Source organism: Perognathus longimembris, chromosome 2 (assembly GCF_023159225.1).
Source record: "Perognathus longimembris pacificus isolate PPM17 chromosome 2, ASM2315922v1, whole genome shotgun sequence".
Taxonomy (NCBI): domain Eukaryota; kingdom Metazoa; phylum Chordata; class Mammalia; order Rodentia; family Heteromyidae; genus Perognathus; species Perognathus longimembris.
This window is the reverse complement of record NC_063162.1, coordinates 97,924,486-97,939,549: the sequence shown is the minus strand read 5'-3', so window position 1 is coordinate 97,939,549 and position 15,064 is coordinate 97,924,486. Positions and strand designations below refer to the sequence as shown.

The following is a 15,064-nucleotide window of genomic DNA, read 5'->3' as shown; positions in this document are numbered from 1 at the left end:
AGACTGAATGGGCATCAATACTTCTCCATTCAAAGATAGGCTAACTTGTCTTGTAAAAGTTGAGCATCAATCTGAAAAATAACTGCCAAGTACCCTGCACAGGGGAGAAGATCACAAAAGACAAACATGGAGCAACTGTCTCACATTAGAGAAGACTAGAGAAAATATTTTTTAAAAAATATAATGAGGGGCATCTGGGTGAATGGATCAAGAATACACAATTCCATTGTGCATATGTACCACATTCCATTGTGTATATGACTATCAGAAAGAATGACACTTCCCCATTCCTAAGGAAATGGAAGGACTTGAAAAAAATTATTTAAGTGAAGTGAGCCAGACCCAAAGAAACGTAGACTTTATGGTTTCCCTCTTTGGGAATAATTAGTACACATCTAGGATAATCCTAGCAGAAGATCACAATAGTTCAAGAACTATCTACATTTGAACACATAAGCTAAGTGAATGAACTCCAACTTGTGGAAATAAGTGGTTTACCCATTGTGGTTGTTATTTTCAATGTACCACCTGAAATTATGCTACTTTCTTTGTCTTTTTTCCCTAGGGCTTTACCCCTATGTCACTGTTACTGAATTCAGTACCCTGGATATTGTATATATGTTTATTGGAACTAGGAAAGGGAAGGGGAACATCAAAATGGAGAGACAAAGGGTGAAAGGTGAACCAATGAAACAGTAATGCTTACAAAACTATATGCCATAAGCAATTGTACAACTCATGGGGGGGAGGAGTTGGGGCGCAGGGAAGGAGGGAGAAAAACGAAGGAGGAAGCAACAAGTTTGAAAAGAAATGTACTCACTGCCTTATGTATGAAACTGTAACCCCTCTGTACATCACTAGACAATAAATAAATAATAATAATAATAATTAAACACAAGATGCCGGGTAGGGCTTAGATGCAGGAAAAAAAGGACATGAAAAACATGGTTAAAGGATAATGTTGTATGTCATCTTCCTGTTTTCAGTAATTGTAATGTGCTTGCATATAATGTTAATATGGCTTGAGCTGAGAAGGTAGATGGAAATTATACTGTTTTAGCAACCTTTTCATATTTTATGCTATTTCACTTTTAAATGTGATCATTATGAACTTTATTATGAAAGAGTCTCTCTCCAAATTGATTTGTCAAGTGATATATTATTGTGAAACAGGGCTACTTATGTTAAGCCTATTGCAGTAAGGCCATCACAAAGGTTAATAAAAAAATCAATTCCAAGGTATAGAAAATCCACCTTAATCGTGACCATTAGCTTGCAAATCCACTGAGAGAGTATGATGTCACCTACATACATTGGTAGTACTGAGGACTTAATGACAACTAATGATATTTTGTGAGCCCTGTGTGGAACTAAATAAATGTATAAATGTATCTTTTGAACTCACATAACAGAATATGTTTAAATAATAGTGCCAGTGGAACCAATGTTTTATAGAATAAAATAAACAAGAAAAAAAGAGATAAAATGAACATACTCCAGTACATACAGCTCCCTTCTTCAGACCTTTCATGCTTTAGAAAATGCCATTAGTCAGCCTGTAACCATAGCTATTCAGGAGGCTAAGACTTAGAAGATTAGGTTCAAAGCCAGTTTGGTAGCAAAGTCTGTGAGACTCCATGCTTAATTCACCTCAAAGATGCTGGATTAGAACATAGTTCCAGTGGTAGAGTGCCATCTGTGAACATGAAAGCTGCGTAAACTCAAGGTCCTGAATTCAAGCTATGAAACTTGTACCCCAGACTAGCCTCCCCCTCCCACCCCCAGGCACACAAAGAAAATAGCACTGACTAACAAGCTGTGAACAAAATCTCTTGCAATAGAAGGGGATTGCCACACCATGTGTTTCTGTAACATGAATTAGCTCACAATGAATTGGTAAATAGAGAAAGGATTTCAGTATAATTGAGAAGGTGCATGTATAATATTTTCCCATACTATTAGTGTTTTCCTCATTAATAAAAGCAATTGAAGACCAAGTACACTTCTGGCAGCAAACCAGGAAGAAATCAATATTATACATTCAACCATTTTCATAGAAATGGGTTATTACAAAGTTTACCCACGCGTTAAAAATGAATAAAACAAGGCCAGGTGTGGTCACCACACACACAATCCCAGCACTTGGGAGACTAAGTCAGGATCTAGGGTTCAGTGTCCACAGGAGCTACATAGGAAGTTCCAGGTTATTTCAAATAGCTATGCCAAACAGTACAAGAAATGTATCCAATGCCCAACGTATGATACTGTAACCTCTCTGTACGTCAGTTTGATAATAAAAATTTGAGAAAAAAACAAAACAAAAAAAAAATAGCTATGCCCTTATGAACACATAAGATGATGTTAAGTGAAATGAACTCCATGTTATGGAAACAAATGTTATATCACTGTTGTAATCATTTTCAACATGCCATGTGAAACCGTAGCTTCTTTTGTTGATGATCCTCTTGTATCCCCTTCCTGTGGTTGTACTCATGCTATCACTGTATCTCATCTGAATACACTGGATACTGTCATACTGGTATTAGAACTAGGGAAGTGAAAGGGAATATCAAAATTGAGAGACAAAGGATAAAAAGACAAATGACTCCAAAAGCAATACTTACAAAAACCATTTGATGTAAACCAACTGAACAACTCAAGGGGGTAAGGGGGAAATGAGGGAGGATGTAACAAATTGTACAAGAAATGTACCCACTGCCTTACGTATGAAACTGTAACCCCTCTGTACATCACTGTGACAATAAATAAGTAATTATTGAAAAAAATGTAATGACAAAGATAAAATACTTTTCAATATACATGAAATAACACAAGAGATTTTTACTAATAAACTAGGTAGAAATGAAAAATATCACTTGACTAATAATAAAACAAAACAAATTCAAAACAATGACTGGAGTATATACTTCTCCTTTCAGCATATTTTATACAAAGTTGACCACCTTTTCTCTACTTAACTTCTGATAATATCCTCTGCCCTGGTACGCATAAAGAGACTCAACTCCTCCTCATGTCACATGTCATCAGGCTAACTCTTTGAGTCCTAAGTTAAAGCCACTTTACTTAATATGTATGCAAGTTTTTGCCTTTTGAACTGTGTGTTTCAATCAGGATTGTTATTCTTTCTGTTATTATTCTAATACAAAGTCCCATAAACCCTACTATTTACAAATTTCCATACTGAGACTTTTCTAGAAAATGTAATTACTATACTAAAATACTGCATTGTCACACATTCTCTGTGCATGAAATACTGTGCCAGGGCTATTTTCTTTTTCTTTTTTTCTTGTCAGTTGTGGGGCTTGAACTCCGCATGGACTCTGTCCCTGAGCCTCTTTGTGCTCAAGGCAAGCATTCTACCACTTGAGCCACAGTGCCACTTCCAGATTATGTGTGGTCAATTAGAGATAAGAGTCTCACAGGGACTTTTCTGCTGTGGCTGGCTTTGAGCAATGATCCTCAGATCCTAGCCTCCTAAGTAGCTAGGATTATAGGCATGAGCCACCAGTGCCTGGATAATTTTTTTTCTTTTTTTAGTAGTGAAGTTACTGGGGTTTAAACACAGGGCCTCATGCTTGAATCACACCCACAGTCCTTTTATGCTTTGTTTTTCAGGTGCCTTAACAGGTTTCAGAGACCGATTCTCCTACCTATGGCTACTATACTGCTACATTCACAGGTGTATACCACCACACCTAGCTTATTGATTGAGGTGGTCTTCTCACTAATGTTTTCCACTGCCTCAAACTTCAGTCCTCCCGATCTCCAATATTTTTTCACATATAGAAATATCATATTACATTACTTCCAAAGACTACTCACCAACATTGAAATTTGTTATTAACATCAATCTCTAAACAAAGTGACTAGATGCATTTCATATTATCTTTAGACTCAACATTTAGACATGCATTTCTGTACTTATTGTACATTTCTTAGACAGTTCCAGTGTAATGAAAATTATCAACTATGTTAAAAACCAGACTGATGTTTTTTGTAAGAAAAGCAGATATTCAATATTGTTTGACATAGATTAAAGTGTATTTATGAACATATATCAAACCAACATATCAAACCAATAAAGATATGTGTCTAAGCATTGTTGCTTACAAAACTAAAAATATACTGTAAACACAGTATGACTTTTTTTTTTTTTGGTACCAGTCCTGGAGAATTGAACTCTTGTCCTGGGCACTGTTCCTGTACTTTTTTGTTCAAGGCTAATGCTCTACCACTTGAGTCACAGCTTTTGTAATGGTTAATTGGAGAAAATAGTCTCACAGACTTTTCTGCCTGGGCTGATTCTTAACCTTAATCATTAGGTCTCAGTCTTCTAAGAAGCTAGGATTACAGGCATACACAACTGGCACTGACAGGGCTGGGGATGTGGCCTAGTGGCAAGAGTTGCTTGCCTTGTATACATGAGGCCCTGGGTTCGATTCCCCAGCACCACATATACAGAAAACGGCCAGAAGTGGTGCTGTGGCTCAGGTGGCAGAGTGCTAGCCTTGAGCAAAAAGAAGCCAGGGACAGTGCTCAGGCCCTGAGTTCAAGGCCCAGGACTGGCCAAAAAAAAAAAAAAAAAAAAGCTATGAACAACTGGCACTGACAAATATGACAGTGAATAGTATTTACTCAGCTAAAGAATTTAATGTTAGAGTTTTTGCTTCTTTCTCAAAGAAAGCAATGATATTGCTTAATAGTTGTTTGCTATAAAATAATCAAAACTAAGCATTCATTTATGCAAATAGCTAGCAACAAAATATGAAAGAAATTGTACATTATTTTTATGTGATAAAGGTATGGCATATAATTGCTACATTAAAAGTACAATTCACCTGAGTAACTAATATATTACAGCAATCCCAATTTGAAAATCATTTTTAAATTAACTTACATAACAAGTAGAAGACACTACCATTTTTGCTTAAAAGAAGTGTTTTCAACATAATCTGTGATGTGCTAAGATATTTTTATGTACTCATACAACGTTAGATTTCAAACATTCTTTTTCATTTTTCAATTAGTTATTCATATTCACTTGTTTCTCATGGGAATAAAAGTATTGCACAATTGTGTGTTTGTAATGTGACCTCTTTTACTTGGGTGGGTTTCAGCTCCATCACCAACTGGGTCTATAGACTTGTCAAACCAAAGGCAAGAGAATAATAAGCATATGACAGGCTTACCCAGCGTGGAAAAGGTTTTTTAAGGAGGTTGAAAAAACAGTACTCTAAATGACAAAATAAAAGCACACTCCAAAAAGTAGGTTAATATTAAAGAAAACACTCAAAACCTGAGAAGCATTTAAACCCCATCCTTGGATGTCTGCCACACAAAACTCACTTAAATTTATCTATTTCATTAGCTACTAACCCAATCTGGTTAATATGTTTTCAAATGAACCCTTGTAGACCAGTCTTGAAGGAGACACATGTATAGAATATCTATTTGCACAAACCATCTTCCAAAGGATAAACAAGTTTGCTTCCATCAATACTGAAATTATCATCCAACAAGAAAAGGTCATTCCAGTTCAAGAATAAGAAATACCAATCAGCAACATCTTCATTCAAGGGTGCTTTAACTATTATTACAACAAAGTTCATGAATTGCTTGCTACCTCAGTGTACCAACCAGCATAACATTTTTATAAATAGCTAAAGCCAAAAAAAATTAGACAAGTTCTGTGGCACTCTTCTCAGTGTGAATTTACTTTTAAGACAACAAACAAAACGCTCGTCTAAACCATTCGAGCATGTTCTAGGACTACATATTATATTATTGTGTCAATGATGCACTCGTTGACATTCCTTTTCTACATTTCTACAACTAAAGACTGGAATGAAATTTTTCTTCCTGACCAGTCACAATATTTTAACAGAGAAACAGCGCCACCTTTTGGTCCCAAACAAAAGCCTCCACTACTAGTCTTGCAAACTTCCTTCTTCAGTCAGATTCCTGATATAGAGAAATGTCATTTGAATTCCATATCTTAGTTATCATCTTCTAAACAACTTTAGCTTCAAAAACTAGGGGCTGGGGATATGGCCCAATGGCAAGAGAGCTTGCCTCAAAAACTAAAAGAATTGAACTTAAAAGGCATGCAAACTGCTGAATTACAACATATTCCTAAGCAATACCAAATGTATGTACTTTGGATCATTAGCATGATAATTTCTAATCAACATTTAATTAAATACATTTTACAAAATCCAATTAAGTAAATTAGCTGACACATGTAAAATAAGAAGGAAACCCTTTCTTATAGCATTATTATATTTCAAGATTGATTTCCTTAAAAAGCATATATTTCATATGCATTCATTATTTTAATAATTGATCACTTAGTATAAATAGTAGATTATGGGGATTTGGGTGGTCTAGTGCTTGCCTAGCATGCATGAAGCCCTGGGTTCTGTTCCTCAGCATGACATACACAGAAAAAGCCAGAGGTGGTGCTGTGGCACAAGTGGTAGAATGCTACCCTTGAGAAAAAAGAAGCCAGAGGCAGTGCTCAGGCCCTGAGTCCAAGCCCCAGGACTGGCAAAAAAAAAAAAAAAAAACGTAGATTATGGGTTATAATCTACTATTTATACTATGTAATCAATCATAGAAATACAAATTAAGTACATTTCTGAATTACTTACACCAACGACACAATGTCACCACGATGTACTTCAAAATTCCTCACTTTCCAGTGGTTCAAAAGTACCACATCTGATGACTGGCTTCCCCCAGGATTCAAAGAAGGCTAGAAAATAGGGAGAAAAGACATCTATTATTTGTATTTTTCAATTCTCATGGTCCATTACACTTCATAGATTGAGTCCAGTGAAATATTTCTAATACAGTATGTTCCAGGAAATTTGTTCTAAAACAACTGCAAATAATCAATTGTTGAAAATTCTCATAGGTACTCTACATGTGAGCCAGAAGAAGTACCAATATTTATTTAAAAGGAAAGTATGCTAAATAAATTATCAGTACTTATTTAAAACCTAAGTATCAGCTAGTGCCAGTCCCTTACAACTATAACCCTAGCTACTCAGAAGGCTAAAGTTCAGAGGATCACAGTTCAAAGAAACTGGACAGGAAATGTCATTAGACTCTATGTCCAATAAATTCCAATAAGGCAAAAGTGGAGCTGTGGCTCAAGTGGTAAAGTGCTTACCTTAAGCAAAAAATAAATTTAAAAAATATTTTAAAAAAGGAACCAACCCAGATGCCCCTCCATAGATGAATGGATCAGGAAAATGTGGTACATTTACACAATGGAATTTTATGCCTCTATCAGAAAGAATGACATTGTTCCATTTGTAAGGAAATGGAAGGACTTGGAAAAAGTTATACTAAGTGAAGTGAGCCAGACCCAAAGAAACGTGGACTCTATGGCCTCCCTTATTGGGAATAATTAGTACAGGTTTAGGCAAGCCATAGCAGAGCATCACAAGGCCCAATAGCTATACCCTTAGAAACACATAAGATGATGCTAAGTGAAATGAACTCCATGTTATGGAAACAAGTGATATATCACAGTTGTAACTACTTTCAACGTCCTATGTGTATGTGTAGTTTCTATTATTGATGATGTTTTGTATCACCTTCCTATGTTTGTACCTACACTATCTCTGTAATCTTATCTGAGTATATTGGAAACCGTGTTTACTGGTATTGGAAGTAGGAAATTCAAAGGGAATACCATATTCGAGAGACACAGGGTAAAAAAAGAGAAATAACTACAAAAGCAATACTTGGAAAACTCTTTGGCGTAAGTGAACTGAACACCTGGGGGGGGAGGGAAAGGGGGGGAGGGAGGGGGGCATGAGGGACAAGGCAACAAACAGTACAAGAAATGTATCCAATGCCCAACGTATGATACTGTAACCACTCTGTACGTCAGTTTGATAATAAAAATTTGAGAAAGAAAAAAAATATATTAAATTAAAATATTAACTAAAAATTAATCAAATCAAATATTAAATTAATTTAATTAAATTAATTAAATAATAATTAAAATATTAAATTTTTTAAAGCTCAGGTACAGTTCAAGCCCTGGTGCTGACACCAAAACATACCAAAAGGGAAGTATCAAAACTTTCCTAAACTTTAGTTCAAAAGTATGGATAGCTTTGAAAAGGATTAGGTGCCATGAGAAAGGAGTGTCTCAATCCTACCAAAAGAATATTCAAATAGGATCTAATTCAACAATAGCAGACATCACTGTCCCACCTGAATAGAACAGAGGAAATAATCTCACATCAACCAATAAATCCATCTATTTTATAACTACAGTGAGTGGAAAAAATAGGTGATAGGATAATCATTATTTTTTTAATGTAATGATTTTGCACCTCTCATGTTCTGAAAGCCTATACTGAAGGTCCCAGTCCAGTGCGGCCCTAGTAAGAGGCCTTCTTTCTTAGATTTACAGAAGTCCAACAGTGTCTGCGGATGGATAAAGCAGGAAGAAACACTTTGTGCAGGTAATCCTCAAATGGGGAATCAGCTAGACACAAAAATGTGATTGAAGAACCATGAAGACAACACACTTGCATTTGAACAGGATACCAACAAAGCCCACAATTAACAAGTGTGAGACCTGAAGTGAGTATGGTGGCACAAAAGAATGTGCTACTGACAACATGGGAAGAAACAATTTTTATTGGAGAAATTTCTATGATAGGAAAGCGTACCAAACAACTGAGGCTGTTTTCACTGAGTAGCAGCAAGAGAAACCACAACCAATGCATTAGCAAGAAAAAATAGTGGCTGCCAGGCAAGAAGCTAGTACCTGGAACAGAATGATACAGTCTTCAGAAGGACTCCTGGAATCATTCATTAGGTTTTTCTACAAAATAGATATAGTCAAAAATGTAGAAATTTTATATGGAGACCTTTTTTGTGGGTAGAAGCGGGGCTTACATTCATGGCTTCAAAGTTTCACTTACTAGCCTTTGTGCTCAAGGCTGAGGGTCTACCACTTGGGCCACACCTCCACTTCTGGCTTTTTTTTCTGCTTAATTGGAGATAAGGGTCTCTCAGATTTGTCTGCCCCAGCAGACTTCCAATTGTGATCTTCAGAGCCAGCCTCCTAAGCAGCTAGTATTTACAGGTGTGAACCACTTGCACCTGGCATGACCTTATTTTTGATTCTCCAGACTTGTGTAGACAAAACAAAACAAAAACATTGGTTATCCTTGGAGATCTCAAACATTCCTAGAGTTTCTCTCAGACTCTTTGAATAATAATGACTAAGTCTCTACCTAAGTTTTGAATTCTTGGCTAGTCATTTCACCTATCTGACATAAACTCACAACATGATCAAATGGAAGTTGTCATCACTTCCTACCAAATAAAAAGTTTTCTCCTGTGTTTTCTTACATTGTATTTACTACTTTCCTAGTCAGCCAGCTGAAAAATCTGTTTTCTCTTTACTTGCAACAAGTCACCACACACAAAAAAAGGTTTTTTTCACTATAATGTCTTTAATCAATGATATTTTTCTCTTCTCTCTACCATCATATTTCAAGCAAAATTGCATTATCATATGACTATACTAATCAGTGTCACTTCCATCTTTAAATTCATTACCCTGCAAAAAATCCTTGAGCTTTCTACTAAATTTAAAGACTGTCTTCAACATAAAATCAAACCACCACAGAACCCATTTCAATCCCCACTGACATGATTCCTACACTTAAACAACCACAATTAGTGCCATATACTCTAATTTTTTTTCTTTACTATTTTTTTTCTTTTTTGTGGCTCCTGAATTCAGGGTCTCAAGCTCTTGCTTAGCTTTTTGTTTGTTTGTTTGTTTTGCCCAAGGCTAGAATTCCACCACTTGAACCATTCCTCCACTCCCAGCTTTTGCTGATTAATGGAAGATAAAATTATGGGGGGGGGGGATGTGGCTTAGTGGTAGAGTGCTTGCCTAGCATGCATGAAGCCCTGGGTTCTATTCCTCAGCACCACATAAACAGAAAAAGCCAGAAGTAGCACTGTGGTTCAAGTAGTAGAGTGCTAGCCTTGAGCAAAAAGAAGCCAGAGACAGTGCTCAGGCCCTGAGTTTAAGCCCCAGGACTGGCAAAAAATCTAAAACAAAAACAAACAAACAAAATTCTTTGGGAGATTTCTGCCAGATCCCCAGCTCTTTCCCTCCTGAGTAGCTAGGATTATAGAAATGAGCTACTCATAATATATAAACTGTATATAATATACAATATACATTAAGTATTACATGCATGTGGTACATATTATACATTATATATTACATATAACAATATATAATATATATTAATCTGATAGGTTCAGATTATTTTTTTCATACCTGTCATGTAAACCAACACTTCCGCCTGAAATGTTGTCCTTCTCTTTACCTTCCTATTATGTCTAATTCATACTCTAAAACAAAATTTGAATCCCGTAAAGCAGTCTCTCAGAAATTCTTCCCTGACACTCATCTCCCTATTCCTAACCTCAGTTTCAGGTAAACAAAAATCTCACCTCCTCAAACTTGTGATTATTTCTATCATGGGATATTTAAATGTGTTATACAATTTCTCCTTTGATTCTTTGTCCAGAAATCTATAAGCTATACAGATTTTTTTGTTACTTGGGGGAAAAAAAAAGATGATAGTGGTGATGGTATGGTGATAACAAATTACATAGAATGCCCTGTGAAAATAAGAAAATGAGAGCCTGGTGCCTCAAAGGTGACCCAGAAGAATACCTATAGACTCTAAGATCCATGTTTCCCTAATAGAATCACTCATTTTCCCATCTCTTGTAAAGCCAATTGGTAGAAACAAAAGGAAAGGCAATGTTAAGAACATTGTTTGGGGAAGGAAAAAAAATCCTAAAGGCAGCATATCTAATTTCAAGCCATAGAATATTGGAATCATCAGTTAACAACTACAAGACCTTTTCTGATTTTATAAAGGGAAGCAACAGTAATTTCTTTTAACTCTCCTTTACAAGGTTAAATTAATCATTCCCTACCTGTACTCCCATAGCAATTTACGTAAACTTCAATGATAGTACTTAATAGGTATCTGCCTACAACTATGATTCTCTTACTCCAATGTAAGCTTCTCATGTCTTATCCATTTCTGTATACTAAATCCCAAAAGATTTTCTGGAGAGTTCTATTTCTACAAGCGAAAGTTTAAGAGATTAGAGGCTCTTAAAACAATATTTAAATAACATGGCTCCTAGCAATGTGTATTATCTAAACAATGTGCATGTCTTTCATTGAAATGAATGACTAAGTGTGGTAAGAAAATTTTTGTCTTATCAAGTTGAGCAATGAAAACATCAGGAATAAAGCTTAAGTGTTTCATTATTACCCATAATAAAACAATAGTAACTGCAACAGAATAAATATTGTTCATTTATGTGTGAGGGAAATGTGTATGAATATGAATAACATATCATAAAACCCTTCTTAGACTGGGAAACTATTTACATAGTTTTTTAAAGAAAGAAAGATTTGGCTGCTGGTGGCTCACAACTGTAATCCTAGCTACTCAGGGGCTTAGACTAAGGATTTCAGTTCAAAGCCAGGCCAGGCAAGAAAATCCTTCAGATTGTTATCTCCAATTAACCACAAAAAGATGGAATTAGAGCTGTGTTTCCAGTGATACACTGCTAACTTTGAGCAAAAAAAGCTCAAGGACAGCCCCTCAGCCTTGAGTTCAAACCCCAAAACTGTCCCCCTCCCCACAAAAAAAGTTTGTTAAAGTTCAATATGAATTATTTTTAAGTTTATCAAGTTGCTGTCAAGCTATTACAATGGACATTTTATTAAAAGAACAAGAATACTTTCTGCAATTTCTCAATAAAAAATTACTTTCAAGAAACTAATTCATTTAACTTCAAAATAAGATTTTTATTTTTTTAAATTTTGTTATCTTTTAGTTGTACAAACTGGTTTCAGTTCAATATGTCAGCTTATGAGTACAATGCATCTTAATGAATATAAGACTTTTTGTGGGAAATCAAAACATCTAAATAAGTTGTTGATCTTTTGGAAAAAAGAGTGGATCACATTAATACTTACAAATCTTTTTTATCCTATTTCCTTTCATTCCTTTTATTTTACTTTTTCTTTTTTATTAATTTATTTATTTTCAATGTGATGTACAGAGGGGTTACAGTTTCATATGTTAGGCAGTGAGTACATTTCTTATCAAACTTGTCACATCCTTCCTCATTTTTCTCCATCCTCCCCCCTCCTCATTTCCCTCACTCGCCCTCATTCCCCCCATGAGTTATACAGTTGAATTATGGCATATAGTTTTGTAAGTAATACTGTTGCATTGGTTCACCTTTCACCCTTTGTCTCTCCATTTTTTGTTCCCCTTCCCTTCCCTAGTTCCAATAAACATATATGCAATACCCAAGGTACCAAAATCAGTAACAGTGACATCAGAGGTGAAACCCTGAGGCAAAAAGATTTTATGGATAGTCCTAGAAACATCCTATTTTAAAAGCTGTCCGAATAAAATGATCAGACATAGGTACAAAAGTGTATTGCACAAACTGAACAACTGGGCGGGGGGGAGGGAAAGGGGGGGAGGGTGGGGGGCATGAGGGACAAGGCAACAAACGGTACAAGAAATGTATCCAATGCCCAACGTATGATACTGTAACCTCTCGGTACGTCAGTTTGAAAATAAAAATTTGAGAAAAAAAAAAAGTGTATTGCACATTAACATTCATAATAAATCATTTATAATAGTGAATACTGAGCTGAATTCAATAGAGAAATATCCCCTTGTGTATGTAGGACCAAATTCTTTGTATGTTTTCTTCATACACACACAGAGAGAGAAAGAGAGAACCATGAAGCTATAATGCTGACTGCCAGTTGTGCCAGTAATAGGAAAATGTTAATAACTGTTTTACTAATAATAAGAGAATTAAACTATGATTTCACACTGGTTAATCTATTAATGGTTAATCTATAGATATAAATGTTAATATTTAAAATTAAAAATCATATTCTTATGTACAACTCCTAAATAATATGAAAACATTATACTGCAGAAAAATACATTTGGATATGCCTGACAAGTAAAAATATGAAAAAGAAGAAAAATGGTATGACCCAATTTAGGGAAAGAAGAGAGAGAGAGAAAAGAAGAAAGGAAAAGAAAAGAAATGAGTGAGCATTGGTGTCTTATGACTGCAATTCCAGCTACCTGAGAAGTGGAGATAAAAAGATTGTGGTTTGAGGTCAGTACTGGAAAGGAATAAAAAGTTATCAAGGCATTATCTCAAAGAACAAACTGCTCTGTTACTTCATGCCTATAATCCCAGTTACACAAGAGAGAAAGAGAAAAAAGAGAATCATGCTTCCAAGCCTGAATCAATTGGTAGAGTGTTGTCCAGGAAGCTTAAGGCACCAAAAAGGAAAGAAGAAGGAAAAGACTGGCAGAAGAGAGAAAGAGAAATGGGAAGAAAAGAGAGAAGACAAAGTACGGATGATGAAGAATTTATACTAATTTTAAAATGTAGCCTATAATCTTCAATAATTCTTCTGATTCTATTTATCTATAAAATTAGTTGTAAAAGACATGAAATGAACTAACATGTAAAGTATATACTATACCATAATAGTTATTAGCATTATTATATAACAACAATAAAGGAGTAATTCCGGCAAGAGACATAGACAATTACTATTTCATGGGCTTTTTCCTAGAGTTTCTAAGTGATCACCAATCAATATGCAATGTTTTTAAATATAAACAATTAAATGGATTTAATTTCATTCTCTTGTCTTATATCACATACATATATAATGTGCTTTGAGCTAATTACTTGTCATACAATTTTTATAATTTTCAACATGTTTTGTTATTCTATTTTATATGTGCATATAAAGCAATTCAATCATATCCACCCCATCATCATTTTCTTTCACCTTTCCACATTTTTTTGTTCTCTCCAAAAAACTGCCCCCCATTAATGTCTGTCCTTTTTATAGATTTCACAAATGGGATAAAATATGCAATATATACCAATTTGACAGAACACTTAACCTGATCTTCAGAAGATCTATTTTTCAGCCAATGACATTTCATTCTCTCCATGACTGAGTTCTATTCCATTGTGTATATATATACCACACTTGACACTTAGACTGATTACAACATTTGACTATTTTGGCCAGAGTCACTACAAACATATATATGAAGATATCACTACTTGATGCTGACTTCAGTTCTTTTCCATATATGCCCAGGAATGGTATAGCAGGATTGAATGTTAGTTTTACTGTTTCTGAGGAACCTCCAAACTAGTGTTTACACTAATTTACATTTCAGTAAACAGTGCTGAAGGGTTCCTTTAAAAAAAAATATTTCAATACCTTCAAGTAGTTGTACAAAGGAAGTGCCATTTAACAAAGCAGTTAAATGCATCTTGATCGATGTCACCACTTTCATCATTTTCACCCATCCTTCTACTACCGGCCCCTTCCTCATTCTTAATTTTGTAATATACATTGAATTCTTGACATATTCTCCTTCACCCTCTCTGCTTCATTTGTCTAACACTCTCCCGATAACCCCATCCCACCCCATTTAAGTACCCATGTCTCCTTGTGTTCATTTTGTTAAATTTTGGCTTTATAAGAAATTATACTATTTGAGTTCTCCCTTGAATCTACCATATTTCAGTAAATACATTTGTATATACATGTATACCAAATAGGTTTACTTATAAGTTTAAAAGCTAAATCTAGTTTCTATATATGAGGAAAAATATGCTAGTCTCTTTAGGCCTGACTTAATTCACTAACATAATTTTCGCAGACATTTGCAGTTCTTTACAAATGATACAAAATTATTGTTTCTAACAGATGAGTAAAATTCCATTATGCATACATGCCACAATTCTTCATCCATTCATCCATTGAAGAAGCATTCCCTACCATGACTTCATTTTTCCCTGAATTCCTTGACATTTGTTGCTGTTTGTTTTCCTGATGATAGCCATTATGACTAGCATCATTTTGATTTGTATTTCTTTT

The 15,064-nt window shown here is 35.0% G+C and overlaps 1 protein-coding gene across 2 annotated transcripts in view; it reads right to left on the bottom strand.

Annotated features, from left to right (window-relative positions):
• Immp2l (inner mitochondrial membrane peptidase subunit 2) overlaps window positions 1–15,064 on the bottom strand; it is an 859,776-nt gene that overhangs the window by 792,010 nt on the left and 52,702 nt on the right. For both annotated transcript variants that reach the window (XM_048339779.1, XM_048339780.1), the window contains exon 4: window positions 6,672–6,775. In XM_048339779.1, coding sequence (XP_048195736.1) covers window positions 6,672–6,775 — 104 coding nt within the window. The remainder of the gene's footprint in view (window positions 1–6,671; window positions 6,776–15,064) is intronic.